This window comes from Lithobates pipiens, unplaced genomic scaffold (genome assembly GCF_037356315.1).
Source record: "Lithobates pipiens isolate NorthernLeopardFrog02 unplaced genomic scaffold, aLitPip1_a1.2 Scaffold_3, whole genome shotgun sequence".
NCBI lineage: Eukaryota > Metazoa > Chordata > Amphibia > Anura > Ranidae > Lithobates > Lithobates pipiens.
In genome coordinates this window covers 115,215,275-115,232,618 of record NW_027507790.1, presented here as the reverse complement: position 1 = coordinate 115,232,618, position 17,344 = coordinate 115,215,275, and the positions used below count along the sequence as shown (strand labels likewise).

At 43.7% G+C, this 17,344-nt stretch overlaps 1 protein-coding gene across 3 annotated transcripts in view; it reads left to right on the top strand.

Annotated features, from left to right (window-relative positions):
* SRFBP1 (serum response factor binding protein 1) overlaps nucleotides 1-17,344 on the top strand; it is a 208,416-nt gene that overhangs the window by 68,159 nt on the left and 122,913 nt on the right. For all 3 annotated transcript variants that reach the window (XM_077462208.1, XM_077462207.1, XM_077462209.1), the window contains one exon: nucleotides 6,006-6,078. In XM_077462208.1, the coding sequence (XP_077318334.1) occupies nucleotides 6,006-6,078 (73 nt within the window). Of the gene's footprint in view, nucleotides 1-6,005; nucleotides 6,079-17,344 lie in introns of those variants that run through there.

The window sequence follows — 17,344 nt, the reverse complement described above, 5'->3', positions numbered from 1 at the left end:
GCGCACGGGAGCCGCCACCCGCGGCATATCGCCGTTGATGGGTGCCGCGCTCAGTGCGCATGCGCCATAGACATCGGTGCCTGTCTTTCGACTAATATCTCCTAAACCGTGTAGGTTTAGGAGATATTTCTTGGACTTGCAGGTAAGCCTTAATCTAGGCTTACCTGTAGGTCAAAGTGTGTTGTAAGGGTTTACAACCACTTTAAATCATTCAGGAGAGGTTTTAAAAACGTCCCGTGTACATGAAGTTTCAGACCCCTTTCACACTGAGGGCATTTTGCAGACACTATGGCGTTAGAAATAGCGGCTGCAATCCGCCCTCAAACTGCTGCTCCATTCATTCCAGTGTGAAATTCAGAGGACTTCATTGGAGCGGTGTGTTTACCGCTTCTCCACCGCTGCTCCCCATTGAAATTAATGGGGCAGTGCTGCATCACCACCGGCAAAACGCCGCTATTGCGGGCAGTTTAAACCCTTTCTCGGCCACTAGCGGGAGGTAAAAGCGCCCCGCTATCAGCCGAAATTCGCTGCAAATCCGACGTTTTACCACTGATGCTATGGCCGCAGCAGTGTGAAAGGGGTCTTTTGGATTATTTAAATGAATGCTGTTAAAATGCAGCACAGCCAAAAGGTTTTACTTAGTGGCTGTGCTGAAAGCCAGAGGACTTCATTGGAGCGGTGAAGGAGTGGTGTGTCTACCGCTCCTCCACTGCTGCTCCCCATTGAAATCAATGGGGCAGCGCTGCATCACCGCCGGCAAAACGTCGCTATTGCGGGCAGTTTAAACCCTTTCTTGGCCGCTAGCGGGAGGGAAAAGCGCCACGCTATCGGCCGAAATGCGCTGCAAATCCGACGTTTTACCACCGATGCTATGGCCGCGGCAGTGTGAAAGGGGTCTTGGGGATTATTTAAATGAATGCTGTTAAAATGCAGCACAGCCACAAGGTTTTTCTTCCATCTGTAAATGAGGTCAGTTTAACCACTTAAAGACTAAACCTTTTTTGACACTTGTTGCTTACAAGTTAAAATCAGATCAGTCACATTGTATTTGCGCAGTGGTCTTTAAAAAGCTTGTTTTTAGGAAAAAATTATACTTCAATTAATGAAAAAAACAAAACGAAACAGTAAACTTAGCTTAATTTTTTTTTTTTTTTTATGTGAAAGATGATGTTACGGCGTGAGAAATGTGAGAGAATTGTGATCTTTATTCTAAGCGAAAATAACGTGATTCTCATTTTATCTAGAGTCGTGCAGCTCTACTGAAGGGGCAGTGGCTTGGAGTGAACACATGCCACGACTGCAATACTCTTGCTTCATGGCAGTGGTGGGAACTATACCTCCTGTTGTGCTTGGTGGGCACTACTGCCTGTCAGACATAACCAATTCTAGTGAATGGAGCCACACTGCAATTGCGCACAATGTACATATTTGCAGTTCCGTACTGCAGCATTTAGGGGGTTAAAATAGGTGATGAGGTGGTGATACAACTCCTCACCGCCTGTCAAATGCTCTCTGAAGAGCGATCTGAATGCAGATCACTCTTCAGTCTGCAAAGCAGGTGTAAACTTGTTATTCCTGTCTTGCAGCATGCCAAAGAATAAGGCTCCTTTCACACTGGGGCGGGAGGTGCGTTGGCGGTAAATACCATTGGATTTGCAGCGCTATTCAGCAGAATGTGTTAAAAAAAACACCACAAAGTGCCTCTGCAGGTATAGCCGTGGTGCCCCATTGATTTCAATGGGCTGGAGCAGTGTATACACCACTCCTTCACCTCTTCAGAGATGCTGCTAGCAGGACTTTTTTTTTTTTTACCGTCCTGCTAGCGCACCGCTCCAGTGTGAAAGCCCTCGGGGCTTTCACATTGGAGACACAGCAGCGGCTGTTTCAGGTAAGTTTGCAGGCGGTTTACAGGCGCTATCCAGTGTGAAAGGGGTCTAATGGTAACTGCAAGACTACAGAGGAAGGGCTATAAGTGGGTAATATGAAGGCGTTTCCTTCATATATAAAATAATCCCTTTGCAGAGAGCAGGGCACTGGAAGGGTAGGATCTGAGGGGTGAGACTCTCCCTATTCACACTGGTCGGCACATTTAACTGGGCAGAATTGAATTCTAATTGTGATCCATTCAATCCTGCCCAGCAGCAGCACAGCTATCTTTCAGAACAGGCTGTGTATGAAGGGGTTTCCGTTTTGAATAATTCTTTTTGAATAATGCTGTGATCTGTGAGGAGGGACTTGGGAGGTTTGTGACTGGGCGGAATGGAATAATTAGGATGTATTCAATCACACCCACCATCAGAGCTATGAAAGAAGTTCCATCATTTGCAAAGTCACAAAGACTACAAAGGGGTGTGTTTTTAGGCTGGAGATGCAGCAGTAAGTGTCCCTAGAAGGGTCTCAGTATAGCGCAGACTATACAGAATGTCAGATGGTACAAAGCCACAACTAAACCCAGAATATCAGTGGATCTGCAGATAACAGAGCAACATGGTACAGAGATATGATCTATGCTGGAATTGATCATTCCATTCAGTTCTAAGGAAAATAAAGTTGGAGTTCAGCTTTAAAAAGGAAGTTAATTTTGAAAAAAAAATAGTCATCAGCTTCAAATCCTGTAGCTGTTGACTTTTAATAAAAGGACTTTTACCTGTCTAAGGATCCAGTGTTGTTTTCACCTAGGCTAGTTCTTCATTAGTCTTCCGATTCCTGGCACCAGCCTCCTGGTGGGCAGCCAGCTATGCTGCTCTTTGCATTACAGCCGGCTGCCCACTGTACATGCGTGAGCCGCACTGCACCTTGTGAATGGTCTCCTGGAACCAGGGATGCTTCCCAGAAGGGAGGAGAACTTCTGCTGGGATCTCCTTGGTGATAGAGTGGGTACTTTTCAAAACTAGGTACTTGCTCCCCCTCAAAAAAGCGACATGCCAAATGTGACAGGGGAGGAGGACTTAAATCAGAACTTCCCCTTATGAACCGACTGTAGGATGCAGGAGAGGTTCAAATGGCCAGAGATGACCAGGTCACTGTAGGTGGCAGCAAGTATTAACCAAAGTGAAACTGCATGCCTTTTGTGATGAGGAGCAGTAACGGGAAGGTGCTAACTCACACTGATCTCCAAGGAAAAGAGCATGGAGTGTGCACATGTGTGCTCCACCAAGTGACACGTCACTTGTTTCCTCGTCTTTTTACCTCTTTCCATGGAGGTCAGTGGAAGAAAATGGTGTAATAATGACACCCGACATTTGTAATAAACAAGGTTAGTTCGGTGCTCATCCCATATGGCCTCTTCAGAACCTGGGTCATATCCCCTTATTAAAGAAAAATGATTGAAGGAAAAAATAATCTTAAAAAAAATAGCTAGTAAAATAGTTACATATCTTGGTAAAGAAAAGACACCTATCCTAGCACACTAGCAAAAAACTGAGGCATGGGAGTGGGAAAGGTATACCAGGCTGGTGGTTTTTTTTTTCATTTGCCAATATCCATATACACATGTAGGTGGCAGTATAACCCAAATATATCAAGTGTCCTCAATGGACAAAACAGAAATAGACCTTTCATTCAACCTGAAAAAAATATATGTGGAAACACACTCTACTCAAATTAGGAATAGAAAAAAATGTGCTCCCAAGCCCCCTGGTGTGGCCTAAAGTCTAGGTCCGTGATCACATTGTGGCACATAAGGCTATCAAGTAGAGGTGCACTGAATGGAAATTTTGGTACCGAAAATTCAGGATGCACTTGGCTGAAAACTGAAATTGACAGTTTTTAAAATATATATATATATATATAATTATATAGAATTGTATTATGTTCGACTTTTTAATTAATATCATGAATTTAAATGAATATGATTTTGTTGTTGGACAATTTTGGCACCTTTTAGCACAAGAAAAGCTCAAGAAAAATGTATCCCTTTAAACTCTATGTCCTCACATTGGCCCATTGTGCTTGCATTGTGATATTACAAATGCTACTTGCTGCATTTTTGGTCAGTTAAAAAAAACTGCACCAAAAACATGCATCCCCGTTGAAATGCATTGAAAATGCAGCAAGAACACATTGCTTTTTGTTTATTTTTTGATGCGGTTACTTTCCCTATGAAAAACACACTATAAGCATAGTCGCTTCCGTTTTCGGTACCTTTTTCTCTTATTGGCAAAATGCTGATAACATCATTTTTGACTGATATGTTTTGGTGCATCTATACTATCAAGGCATTGTAGATGCTTCATATCTCCAGCAGGGCTTTCCATAAGAATGTATGAAAATTTCCTTTTAGAGAGGGAAACCGAAAGTTTAGTGTATAGCAGAGCTCTGGCAGTCAAACTATGACTAGACGTTTAGGGTAACATCTCTGTCAGTGTTGTTTAAGTAGCAATTATGATGTATGGAGGTTCAATCTTTACTCTTCCTTAAACTAGAAAAAATATATAAAATAGATAAGATCCCTATTTTTTTGGTTTTGCAGTATACAAACAGGCTTGCATTTTGCAGTTTGCATTTGAACAGTGTGCACAGCTTTTACTAAATATTTGCAAAGCTTTTAGCAAATCATGGCAGTTTTGGCGCTTTAAAAATTGTGCTTGATGTCAGGTTGTTTAAAGTGACAGCCTACATTTGGGCTGAGATCTATGTTGAACGTCTTCAAACTGGAAACTGGATATTGCTTTTCAGTTTTCAGGAATGCTGTTTAACCACTTGCCAACCCATTCACAATACTTCTACTGAGAGCAGCCAGCAGATGCAGGCACTTTGACATACTGGAACATTGCAGTGAAGATGTGCAGCTGCGTGACCCTATGACCTCTGTGTCCACCGGATTATGGCTTTTGGTACCAGTCTGCTGTGAGCGGCCAAGGTATCATGTGATCGCTATTATTGGCCATAGCGATCATATTATTACAATATAAATAAAATAGTTTTGCTTACTATTGTGATGCTGCGATTGGCCCACAGCTATCACGTGGTACCTAGGCCAATTGTAGCACCCTGTACTATATGATTAGTTGTAGCCAATCGCAGGTCACAATAGTAAGCAAACTGTCATGAATAAAAGCCATTCATGATGGCTAAAACTGTTGCTTAGAACAGTGATCATCACTGTTTTAAGCAATAATGTAAAAACATAAAAAAAACTAATAACCCCTACACAATGATGACAGGATGTAAAAAAAAAAAAAAAAAAAAAAAAAAAAGTTAAAAAAATAGATTTTTTTTTTAATTTTTACATTGTTACCAGTCAGCATGCTTGATCACCACCACACCAGTCATATGATGATGCACCGTACTGCACTGGTAACCGTATTTACAAAAACAAAATTGTGAAAAAATAATTTTGTTTATTTTACAAAGAATTGTGACTTCAAAAAAACCTACCCTGCCTCTTTTAATACCTCAGACCGCCTACTTTCCAAAAAGCGGTCATTTGGGGCGATTTGTACTGCCCTGGCATTTTAGGGGCTCAAGAAAGGAGATAGGCCATCAGTACATCAGGATTGATCAATTTTCAAATATATACCGTAGTATGTAGACCTTTCACACAAATACATTTCTTTTTTTCTCAAACAATAAAAAAAAAAAACCCAGTGGTGATTAAAGATCACCAAAAGAAAGTTCTACTTGTGTGAAAAAAATGATAAAAATGTAATTTGTCTTGAGTGTTGCGTGACCGAGCAATTGCCAGTTAAAGTAGCGCAGTGCTGAATGGCACAAAATACCCTAGTCATTAAGGGGGTAAAACCTGCCAGTGGTTAATGCTGTCTAAAAACTTTGCAAATGCTTTTTAAAATATTGCTGTACACACTGCTGTTCTACAAACTGAGGCCGGTATACATGGCTTTAGAATCGCACTATAATCTTGGTACATAAACAGCATATCATACTGGAGACCAAAACTGTTGTCTGCTGAACAGCCTGTATGCCACCTTAATTGATACATATGTTCTGATCATGTGATTGTTATCGCATTAATTAAAATTGATTTATTTACATCATGTCATCAGGGGAACAGAAGAGCTAGTTCAAAAGAATCAGAGACGGGCGCAAAGGCTTCTTGAAGAAATACACACAATCAAGGTATGTATGTATATATGTATTTGTACTTTTGTGACTCTACATAAGACCTATAGTTATCCCCTCATTGTGCTACGTTGCTTGTATTCAGTCTTGACAAATTTACAGATTATCTGGAACATTAAAACTGTTCTTATCCAACCCTTTTTTTTTTTTTTTTTTTTTATATTTCTTCTGTGATGTGGGCCCATTTGGCACATGTGCTTGCCAAGCTTAATGTAAGTGGATTTAGGTATGCAAGCACTACTATAGGTTTGAAATATTTTCTGGGAGTCCACAGGAAAATGAGGAAAGTTCCTGCCTTACTAGACTTAGGCTGGGAATGCAGAGTTGTACGGTGACATCATGCTCTGTCTATAGCCACTCCTTCATACATTTTTCGAAGATGTTGTCACCACCTAGTTTTGTGCCCAGAGCTCAGGAAAAGTTGTAGCATTTGGAATAAATCTATGTGAAGTACACCAAAGACATAATAGCATTCCTGTCTGAAGATAAGGACCTCATGCTGTTTTAACTTTATTCTCTCAAACACTTTTGGTCTGCATAGTACAGTATACTGAAACTGTTCCATGTATATACTGGTGTTAATGACAGTGCCAGTAAGTTTACATAAAACTAAAGACAGGTATAATATATATATATATATTTTTTTCTTGTACCCATAGATATCAAATCTGATGTAAGCTTTTGGCCATCAAATCTGACTACTACATGATTTAGCAGACACCTGTACTGATAGAACTGTATAATGACATATGTTGACCTTTTGAAAATGCCAATTGCCTGGCTTTCTGGCTTTAGTATATTTAGAGTGGAGACCTGGACAAAACATGCAACAAGTGGATGTAGCAAACCCGATCAGCAAACTTTTTCCAGATCAGCAAACTTAAAATATTAAAGACTGGCAGCCAGGAAATTAGCATTAGATTTATCAGCAATTGTATCTTTCAAATTAATTTTAGCACAGGTGTTCACTATATACTTAAAGCGTATGTAAACCCTCACCTTGTAAAACAACCTAGCAGAGGGACTGATCAGATTACCCGGGACTTCACACTAAGAAAGCAATTCAAAGAACACAAATATGAAATGTTGGTTTTACATATTCTTTAGTGCTAGTTCACACCAGATGCAGTTCCGTTCAGTTCCGTGCATGCACAGTGTTCTCCATGTATTCCAATGTCTCTAGTTCACACCATGCAGTCAGTTTACGGTGCAGAAACTAACCGAAAAAACTGACTGGAAACTGACTGCATGGTGGGCTGGAGACAGGTACTCGGGTACTCTGTTGGGCCGGAGACAGGTACTCGGGTACTCTGTTGGGCCGGAGACAGGTACTCGGGTACTCTGTTGGGCCGGAGACAGGTACTCGGGTACTCTGTTGGGCCGGAGACAGGTACTCGGGTACTCTGTTGGGCCGGAGACAGGTACACGGGTACTCTGTTGGGCCGGAGACAGGTACACGGGTACTCTGTTGGGCCGGAGACAGGTACTCGGGTACTCTGTTGGGCCCGGAGACGGGTACTCTGTTGGGCCCGGAGACGGGTACTCTGTTGGGCCCGGAGACGGGTACTCTGTTGGGCCCGGAGACGGGTACTCTGTTGGGCCCGAGACAGGAAGAATCCAAATTGCCGATCAATCTGCTCGAATTGAGAGCGATCAGGCTGTGTCTCCACACATGGTGGATGTGTCTTCAGGGGCGTCCGACAAGGATACAGTCGGACAACGCCACGGCTGTGGCATACATAAATCACCAAGGGGGAACAAGAAGCTCAGCCGCTGCTCGGGAGGTCGCTTACATAATTCGGTGGGCAGAGCGACACGTTCTGGCCCTGTCGACCATTTACATCCTGGGGGTGGAAAATTGGCAGGCGGACTATCTGAGTCAACAGATACTAGACTCAGGAGAGTGGGCATTGCATCTGGAGATATTCAGGCTGCTGTGCCTGAAGTGGGGCACACCAGATGTGGATCTATTGGCCTCCCGTCTCAATCGGAAGGTGCCCAGATTCGTGCCCAGGACGAGAGATGCATGGGCAGACGCACTGGTGGCTCCGTTGGATCAGTACCAGTTGATCTATGCCTTTCCTCCACTAAAACTATTGCCACGCCTGCTTTGCAGAGTGGAAGCCGAGGGGATTCCAGTAATCCTGGTTGCCCCAGATTGGCCTCAGCGGCCCTGGTACGCTGACCTGGTGCGTCTGGTGGCAGTCGCTCCATGGCGACTGCCACTGAGAGAGGACCTCCTATCTCAAGGTCCAATCTTTCAGCCTGCTTTACCATCGCTGGCTTTAACACCATGGCTATTGAGAGCCAGGTGCTGAGGAACAGGGGTCTGTCCGACTTGGTGATTCCAACTATGCTGAGGGCGCGGAAATCTTTTTCATGGAAGATATACCATCGTACCTGGAAGGCCTACATCTCCATGTGTGAGGAGCATGGGTGGCATCCGCGCTCCTTTTCTATATCCAGGATCCTGCTGTTTCTTCAGCAAGGAGTAGACCAGAAATTGGTGTTGAGCACCATTAAGAGGCAAATTTCAGCCTTGTCTTTTTTTCAGCGACACCTGGCGTCTCACTCAATAATGAGTACCTTTGTTCAAGGGGTACGACATGTAGTCCCTCCGGTGCGTCCTCCGTTACCCGTTGAACCTGGTGTTGTCGGCGCTTCAGAAGCCGTCGTTTGAAAATATCAGGGAGATTCCCCTGTTGACCCTTTCACAGAAGGTGGTTTTTCTAGTGGCCATTACATCGGCCAGGAGGGTTTCGGAATTGGCAGCCTTGTCCTGCAAGTTGCCTTATCTGATCATCCACAGGGATAAGGTGGTGTTGCGTCCGCAACCGTCCTTTCTACCGAAAGTGGTTTCGGCTTTTCATATCAATGAGGACATTGTATTACCATCGTTGTGTCCTAAGCCAAAGCACCCCAAGGAGGTGGCCCTTCACGCTCTCGATGTAGTTAGAGCTCTGAAGGTGTACTTGTCTGCCACAGCTCCCTTTCGGAAGTCAGACTCACTGTTTGTTTCGGTGACTGGTCCTAAGAAGGGCATGGCGGTCTCGTCTGCCACCATTTCCAGGTGGATCAGACAGATTGTAGTCCAAGCCTACGCCTTGAACGGGTAGGTGCCCCCCTTTTCAGTCACGGTCCACTCTACAAGAGCAATCGGAACATCTTGGGCCTTCCGACACAAAGCGTCTGTCACTCGGGTGTGTAAGGCGGCGACCTGGTCGTCTGTCCATACGTTTACCAAGTTCTACAAGGTAGACGTCAGTGCATCGGCTGATGCCAGTTTTGGCCGCAAAGTTTGGCAGGCGGCCGTGTAGTTGCAATTGAATTTTTTCCTGTTTTTTCGATAAAAACGCAGTACTGTTTTGTTAATGCACTGTTGCGTTACTTCTGCAATGTTGCGGTCTTGGGGATCCCTCCTGTTGAGGATACCCGGTTATGTAGTGGTGTTTTTCCACACGGTGCTGTTTTTTTGTGGGTTTAGTTTCACTTGTTCCCACTTGCCATGGTGGATGAGGTTTTTATGATGTTGTTTCCCACCCCTCGTTTGGCACTGCTTGGGGACGTCCCATTTAGTTACAGAGAGGAGCTGTGTCGGTCGGTGAATATAAGAGAAAATAGGATTTTTTGTACTCACCGTAAAATCCTTTTCTCTGTAATTTACCGACCGACACAGCACCCACCACTCCTTTTTTCTACGTTCTACTGCTTGTTGACGTACTGAAGCTGCTAGGAGCAGTGGGAAGGGTTGATAGCACAGGGTTCGTCCTCCCAGGGGTGGGATTAAAGTTCTGTGTATTGTGTAACAATTTTGCCTAGTTTCTCCCAATGGCAGGCTATACAACCCATTTAGTTACAGAGAGGAGCTCTGTCGGTCGGTGAATTACAGAGAAAAGGATTTTACGGTGAGTACAAAAAATCCTATTTTTTATTGTTTTTTTACATGGATCTGGGATGGGCTGTGTCCGAGGGATGCACCTCATCCCCTGGGGGCCCGCATCGTAGCAAGAAACCGAGGACGTCATATGACACCCACCCAGGATGGGAGATCCCATCTGCGGATGTCATATGACTATAGCCGGTAATGAAGTGGTTTTACTGGCACACCAAACTTGATGCAATTTTGCTGCAATTTTCCCATGTCGATAACACGCAGCAAAGCTCATCACCCAAAAAGCTGAAAGGTGCTTGAGATTCCTTTGCACAACAAATGCGCATAGGGCAGCCTATTCAAATGAACTGCATTTTTGTCTTAAATCTTTGATTCATTTTGTAGCTTCTTTCAGCAAGAAGGGAATAAAGCATTAATTTACCTGTATGTCCTCATGAGCATTAAGATTACAATTTTTTTTTTTATATATATTTCGTTTTTAAAATTCAACATTTTTGCATTTTATTTCCTGTTGACCTCCATCTTTTTGTTTTGTTTTTTAACCACTTACAGACCGGACCATTTTGCTGGTCAAAGACCAGACCACTTTTTGCGATTCGGCACTGCGTTGCTTTAACTGACAATTGCGCGGTCGTGCGACGTGGCTCCCAAACAAAATTTACGTCCTTTTTTCCCACAAATAGAGCTTTCTTTTGGTGGTATTTGATCACCCCTGCGGTTTTTATTTTTTGCGCTATAAACAAAAATAGAGCGTCAATGTTGAAAAAAAACGCATTATTTTTTACTTTTTGTTATAATAAATATCCCCAAAAAATATATAAAATTTTTTTTTTTCCCTCAGTTTAGGCCGATACGTATTCTACATATTTTTGGTAAAAAAAAATCGCAATAAGCGATTATTGATTGGTTTGCGCAAAAGTTATAGCGTTTACAAAATAGGGATAGTTTTATAGCATTTTTATTAATAATTTTTTATTATTATTTTTTTTTACTAGTAATGGCGGCGATCAGCGATTTTTATTGTGACTGCGACATTGTGGGGGACCCATCGGACATTTTTGACACATTTTTGGGACCATTGTCATTTATACAGTAATCACTGCTATATAAATGCAGTGATTCCTGTGTAAATGACACTGGCAGTGAAGGGGTTAACCAGTGTGTGGCAGTGTAGGGGTTAAGTGTTACTAGGGGTGTGTTACTAACTGTGGGGGGGGGGGGTTGGGCTTTCATTTAGTGAACACTGATCTCTGCTCCAATCAAGTGGAGCAGAGATCAGCGTCACTAGTTGCTAGGCAGAATGGAGAAATGCTGTTTACACGGCATTTCCTCCATTCAGCCGTCCCGTGAGACGATCGCGGGGATGCCCGCGGCGATTGAGTCCGCGGGTCCCGCGACCAGGCTCACGGGGGTCCCGACCAGCGCGGGAGCGCGCCGATGGCAGGGCGGCATTGAATATTGGACGTACCTGTACGCCAATATGCCTGCCCGTGCCATTCTGTCGACGTACATCGTCGTGCGCTGGTCGGGAAGTGGTTAATAGAAAGCAGCTGAAATGCTTTTCTTCCTTGACTTTTTGAATAGTCCCCCCATGCTACCTTTAATGGGCCACCAGGTCCAAAATGGTAGCATGCAAGTCCCATGCACAGAGTATGAGTAAAAAAGAAATCTTCCATGCTGTTTGGGTTAAAAACTTTAAAAATTACTTAGATCCACTTGTTTTCAAGCTACAGACATAAGTCAGAAAAGAGGAAACCTTTAGCATGAGAGGAATATTTACACAATCGTGATGGATGATATTGTCTGCAAGCTGTTGTAATTAAACAGCATTATTGTAATTCCTTATGAGTTGTCAGTCAATGTATTCACTTTTTGACCTGCCTGAGTGTTCTTATTAGATTGGAATGTGAGTCAGATGAATGGAACGCGCTGATTTTTTTACTTTAAACGTGTGTATGCAACGTTGCTTAGCATAATTTGAGACTGTGATTTATTAGCCAAACAATAAATCTTTTTAGCACAATTTATGTCTAGTCAACTGGTCATGTAACGTAACTCCATTGTAAAACTATCTTTATGAAATCAGATTTACTTTTATGTGTCTTCATAAATCAATCTGGCACCCATCCATGTGAAGATTTGAATTACCGTACTGTTCCTGTATGCAGACACTTACTTTTAGCCTTGTGCAGAGTTTCAGACACTGGACTGTTAGCTATCACAGAAACATATGCCATGTGTTGACTGATTAGAGTGTAACTCCTCTGCAAACATTTGTATTTAATTTTGAATAGATCAGGGAACGGTAAAAGCCTCTTGTGACAGACGCGGCGTAAGACCCCGGCCACCTTCACCCACTTATGATAAGTGGTTGGTCAAAACTTACTGGTATGCGACAATGCCACTCTCAGCCTCACCCTGCACAAAGATTTTCCAGCTCACAGGACCAGCATTTTAAAGTGGTAGTAGCACTCTTCCAAGAGACAGGAATGCTTTAAGATGTGCTTTAGTGCATCAGAGACAATATTAACACTTTTCAGAATATTGTTTAATAATAGAAAAGGTAAAATGGTGCAAGCAAAATATGTACCGTATATACTCGAGTATAGGCCGACCCGAATATAAGCCGAGGCCCCCAATTTACCCCCAAAAAAACTGGCAAACTTATTGACTCGTGTATAAGCCGAGGGTGAGACATGCCTGTCCATCCCTGTGTGTGTGTCCGTCCATCCCTGTGTGTCCGTCCATCCCTGTGTGTCCGTCCATCCCTGTGTGTCCGTCCATCCCTGTGTGTCCGTCCATCCCTGTGTGTCCGTCCATCCATCCCTGTGTGTGTGTGTGTCCATCCATCCATCCATCCCTGTGTGTGTGTGTCTCCATCCATCCATCCATCCCTGTGTGTGTGTGTCTCCATCCATCCATCCATCCATCCCTGTGTGTGTGTGTCTCCATCCATCCATCCATCCATCCCTGTGTGTGTCTCCATCCGTGTGTGTGTGTGTGTGTGTGTGTGTGTGTGTGTGTGTGTGTGTGTGTGTGTGTCCAGCCTACCTTTGTCCCGAGCCTCCGTCCCGTGCCTTGCCTCCTTGCCTCCGTCCCGTGCCGTGCCTTGCCTTGCATCCGTCCCGTGTCGTGCCGTGCCTTGCCCCCGTCCCGTCCCGTCCCGTGCCGTGCCGTGCCTTGCCTTGCCTCCGTCCCGTGCCCTCTTCGTCGGCGGCCATTGTAAAATTCAAAAGCTGCGCCGCCGCCTTCGCCTGTGATAGGCGGAACACTGAATTTCCCAGCAGCCTGTGTTCCGCCTATCACAGACGTCGTATCATCCTCGTCCGTAGTACGAGGATGATACGATGTCCGTGATAGGCGGAACACAGGCTGCTGGGAAATTCAGTGTTCCGCCTATCACAGGCGAAGGCGGAGCCGGAGGCGCGGCTTTTGAATAGAATGGCCGCTGTCTGTCTGCTCGACACGCTGATCGAGCGGGCAGACAGCGATGACTCGAGTATAAGCCGAGGGGGGCACTTTCAGCCTCAAAAAAGAGGCTGAAAATCTCGGCTTATACTCGAGTATATACGGTACATAAAAATAGTTTTACAAAGGAAAAAAAAAAGAGACAAAAATGCAACAGCAAAACCAAAAGTTTTTAGGAATGAAAATCCCGGAGTGTGTACAGCCTCAATGAGCATAAGATAGATCAATGGCTCTGATAGATCTTTGTTGATGTTTCTTGTTTGATGTGATGTGTGATGTGTTTGAGTGTTCCAGCTGCTCTTTTCTGGTCCATGAGGAGGATGGTGGCAGAAATGATCTGACCAAGAGGTCTGAGGAGTGGCCCACAGATACAGTTTCTATAGGTATTAATATCTTTAAATGTCTTGAAGTCACGGTCTGGTAACTTGCATAATATTGTCCAGCATGACATTATGTTTTGAATGAATACAAATAAGATGGGTATCAGATGGCGATTTTACCTAGGAGAGGCAATGGGCCTAATATGCTTCCAGTACCTCCTAGGATAATGGTGTTTGGGCTTACAATCCTGCTAAGTAACTGATACAGGTAGATATGTCCTTATTCTGGCTGTACTATTATCAGCTCAGCTTATGATATACACTGAAGTTTGGATTCTTTGGCTGATAGCCAATCTGGAAAGCGTATTTGGCCATTCCACCAGCTGAGCTATTAAGGACAGGTAAGACCAAGACCAGGATGTACACCTGTTAAGAGTCTAGTTACTTAAGCCTAAGGCCTCTTTCACATGGCCGATCCGTTCAGGTCCGCCTGTCAGTTTTTCAGGTGGTCCTGAACGGATGCTCCAAAGAGGTCTAGGGAGCGTCGGATGTCAGCGGTGACATGTCCGCTGACATCCGAACCGCTCTGATCCAAAAAAGTGTGAAGGAGGAAAAACACTGCGGTCCATCGTCATCCGATCTCTCATAGGGGAGAGCGGCGCTCTGACAGGTCCTTCCCTGCGCAGATCATCACTGATCCACCCCGTGTGAAAGGACCCTAAGGCTCCATGCACACTGGATGTTAAAATAACGTTTATAAAAACACCAGTAGCTTTGCAGTAAATCCTTCAACGATTTTTAACGTTTTTGCAATAGCGTTTATTAGCATTTTTCCACATTAGCGTTTTTTATTTTTAAATATTTTTTTTTTTTTCAATGGATCAAAAAAAGTTCAACGCTGATGAGCCAAGTTTTTGAGCATTTATCAACGTTTATCAGCACATAGCGTTTTACCACTTCAGCCCTGGAGGATTTTACTCCCTTCCCGACCAGAGCACTTTTTGCATTTCGGCACTGTGTCAATTTAACTGACAATTGCGCGGTTGTGCGACGTTGTACCCAAACAAAATTTACATCCTTTTTTCCCTACAAATAGAGCTTTCGTTTGGTGGTATTTGATGCCTCTGCGGTTTTTATTTTTTGCTCTATAAACAAAAAAAGAGCAACAATTTTGAAAAAAATTCAATATTTTTTACTTTTTAATATAATATCCCCCAAAAATATATAAAAAACTTTTTTTCCTCAGTTTCGGCCGATATGTATTCTACATATTTTTGGTTTAACCACTTCCCGACCAGCGCACAACGATGTACGTCGACAGAATGGCACGGGCAGGCATATTGGCGTACAGGTACGTCCAATATTCAATGCCGCCCTGCCATCGGGAGCGGGCCGCCGTCGGCGCACTCCCGCGCTGGTTGGGACCCCCCGTGAGTCCGGTCGCGGGACCCGCGGACTCGATCGGGCATCCCCGCGATCGTCTCACGGAGCGGCCGAATGGAGGAAATGCCGAGTAAACAGCATTTCTCCATTCTGCCTAGCAACTAGTGACACTGATCTCTGCTCCATGTGATTGGAGCAGAGATCAGTGTTCACTAAATGAAAGCCCAACCCCCCCCACAGTTAGTAACACACCCCTAGGAACACTTAACCCCTACACTGCCACCCACTGGTTAACCCCTTCACTGCCAGTGTCATTTACACAGGAATCACTGCATTTATATAGCAGTGATTACTGTATAAATGACAATGGTCCCAAAAATGTGTCAAAAATGTCCGATGGGTCCCCCACAATGTCGCAGTCACAATAAAAATCGCTGATCGCCGCCATTACTATTAAAAAAATAATAATAAAAAATTATTAATAAAAATGCTATAAAACTATCCCTATTTTGTAAACGCTATAACTTTTGCGCAAACCAATAATCGCTTATTGCGATTTTTTTTTTTACCAAAAATATGTAGAAGAATACGTATCGGCCTAAACTGAGGGAAAAAAATGTTTTTTTTATATATTTTTGGGGGATATTTATTATAACAAAAAGTAAAAAATAATGTGTTTTTTTCAAAATTGTCGCTCTATTTTTGTTTATAGCGCAAATAATAAAAACTGCAGGGGTGATCAAATACCACCAAAAGAAAGCTCTATTTGTGGGAAAAAAAGGACGTCAATTTTGTTTGGGAGCCACGTCGCACGACCGCGCAATTGTCAGTTAAAGCGACGCAGTGCCGAATCGCAAAAAGTGGTCTGGTCTTTGACCAGCAAATTGGTCCGGTCTGAAAGTGGTTAAAAAAATCGCAATAAGCGTATATTGATTGGTTTGCGCAAAATTTATAGCTACAAAATAGGGGATAGTTTTAGGGCATTTTTATTTTATTAGTAATGGCGTCGATCTGCGCTTTTTATCAGAACTGCGACATTATGGCGGACGCATCAGACATTTTTGACACGATTTTGGGACCATTGTCATTTATACAGTGATCAATGCTATAAAAATGCATTGCTTACCATGTACATGACACTGGCAGTGAAGGGGTTAACCACTAGGGGGCGGTGAAGGGTTTAAGTGTGTCATAGGGGGGGATTCTAACTACGAGGGGGCAGGGCTTTAACATGCAGGACAGTGATCACTGCTCTCGATGACAAAGAGCTGTGATATCTGTCCTGTCACTAGGCAGAACAGGGAAATGCTTTGTTTACAAAAGCTCCTGTTCTTCCTCTCCTTGACATGATCGGACACTGCTTGACATGATCGGACACTGCTGTTCTTCCTCTCCTTGACATGGCAGACACTGCTTCTTAAAGGGGACGCACCTTGTACGCCCTTTTGCCTACTAGCACCATTCTGCCGACGTACATCAGCACCTTGTACGCCCTTTTGCCTACCAGCACCATTCTGCTGACGTACATCAGCGTGCGCTGGCCGGTTAACTTTTTAAGCGTTTTTTATGGTCAGAAGAACGGCTCTTGAACGTGATTTTTAGGGCGTTCAGACAATAGCCCATAGACTCCACTGCTGATAAACGTCCATGTGTGCATGGACACATAGCTATAGGGGAGTTTATGGGTTGTTTAAAAAAAAAAAAAAAAAACACAAACTCCCAAGAAACAGTTGTTTATGAGCTTCAGTGTACATAAAGCCTTTAAAGCTTGATGGTTTTATGATGGCTATTATAATGAGACTGGGGTATGGATTGTCATGTTAATGGGGTTAGGCTAACTCAAAAGGTTATTTGGTTGCCTTGTTTATTAATAGTGTCTGCTGCATCCTCTCAGTTGACTGACAAGGATGATTTGGAATGCGGCTGAAATTTTTAATTGTATAAGATGAAATTCTTGACTGCCCTGGGCCATCTCACTCAGCTTTTTTGGGATGCCCATTCCATTATCATCACACCTCTGTCCATGTTTCAATGGTCCTGGTAGGACAGAAAGTGTTGCAAAATATGACTGATGGGGGCACAAATAAAAACATTTTTTAGTGGGGAAGTTGGATTTCCTGAAGATATTTTTTGTTGCTCTCCCTGTGACAGCCATTCTCTCCATTTCTTGTCCTGGTGGCACAAGGACAGGAAGCGAAAG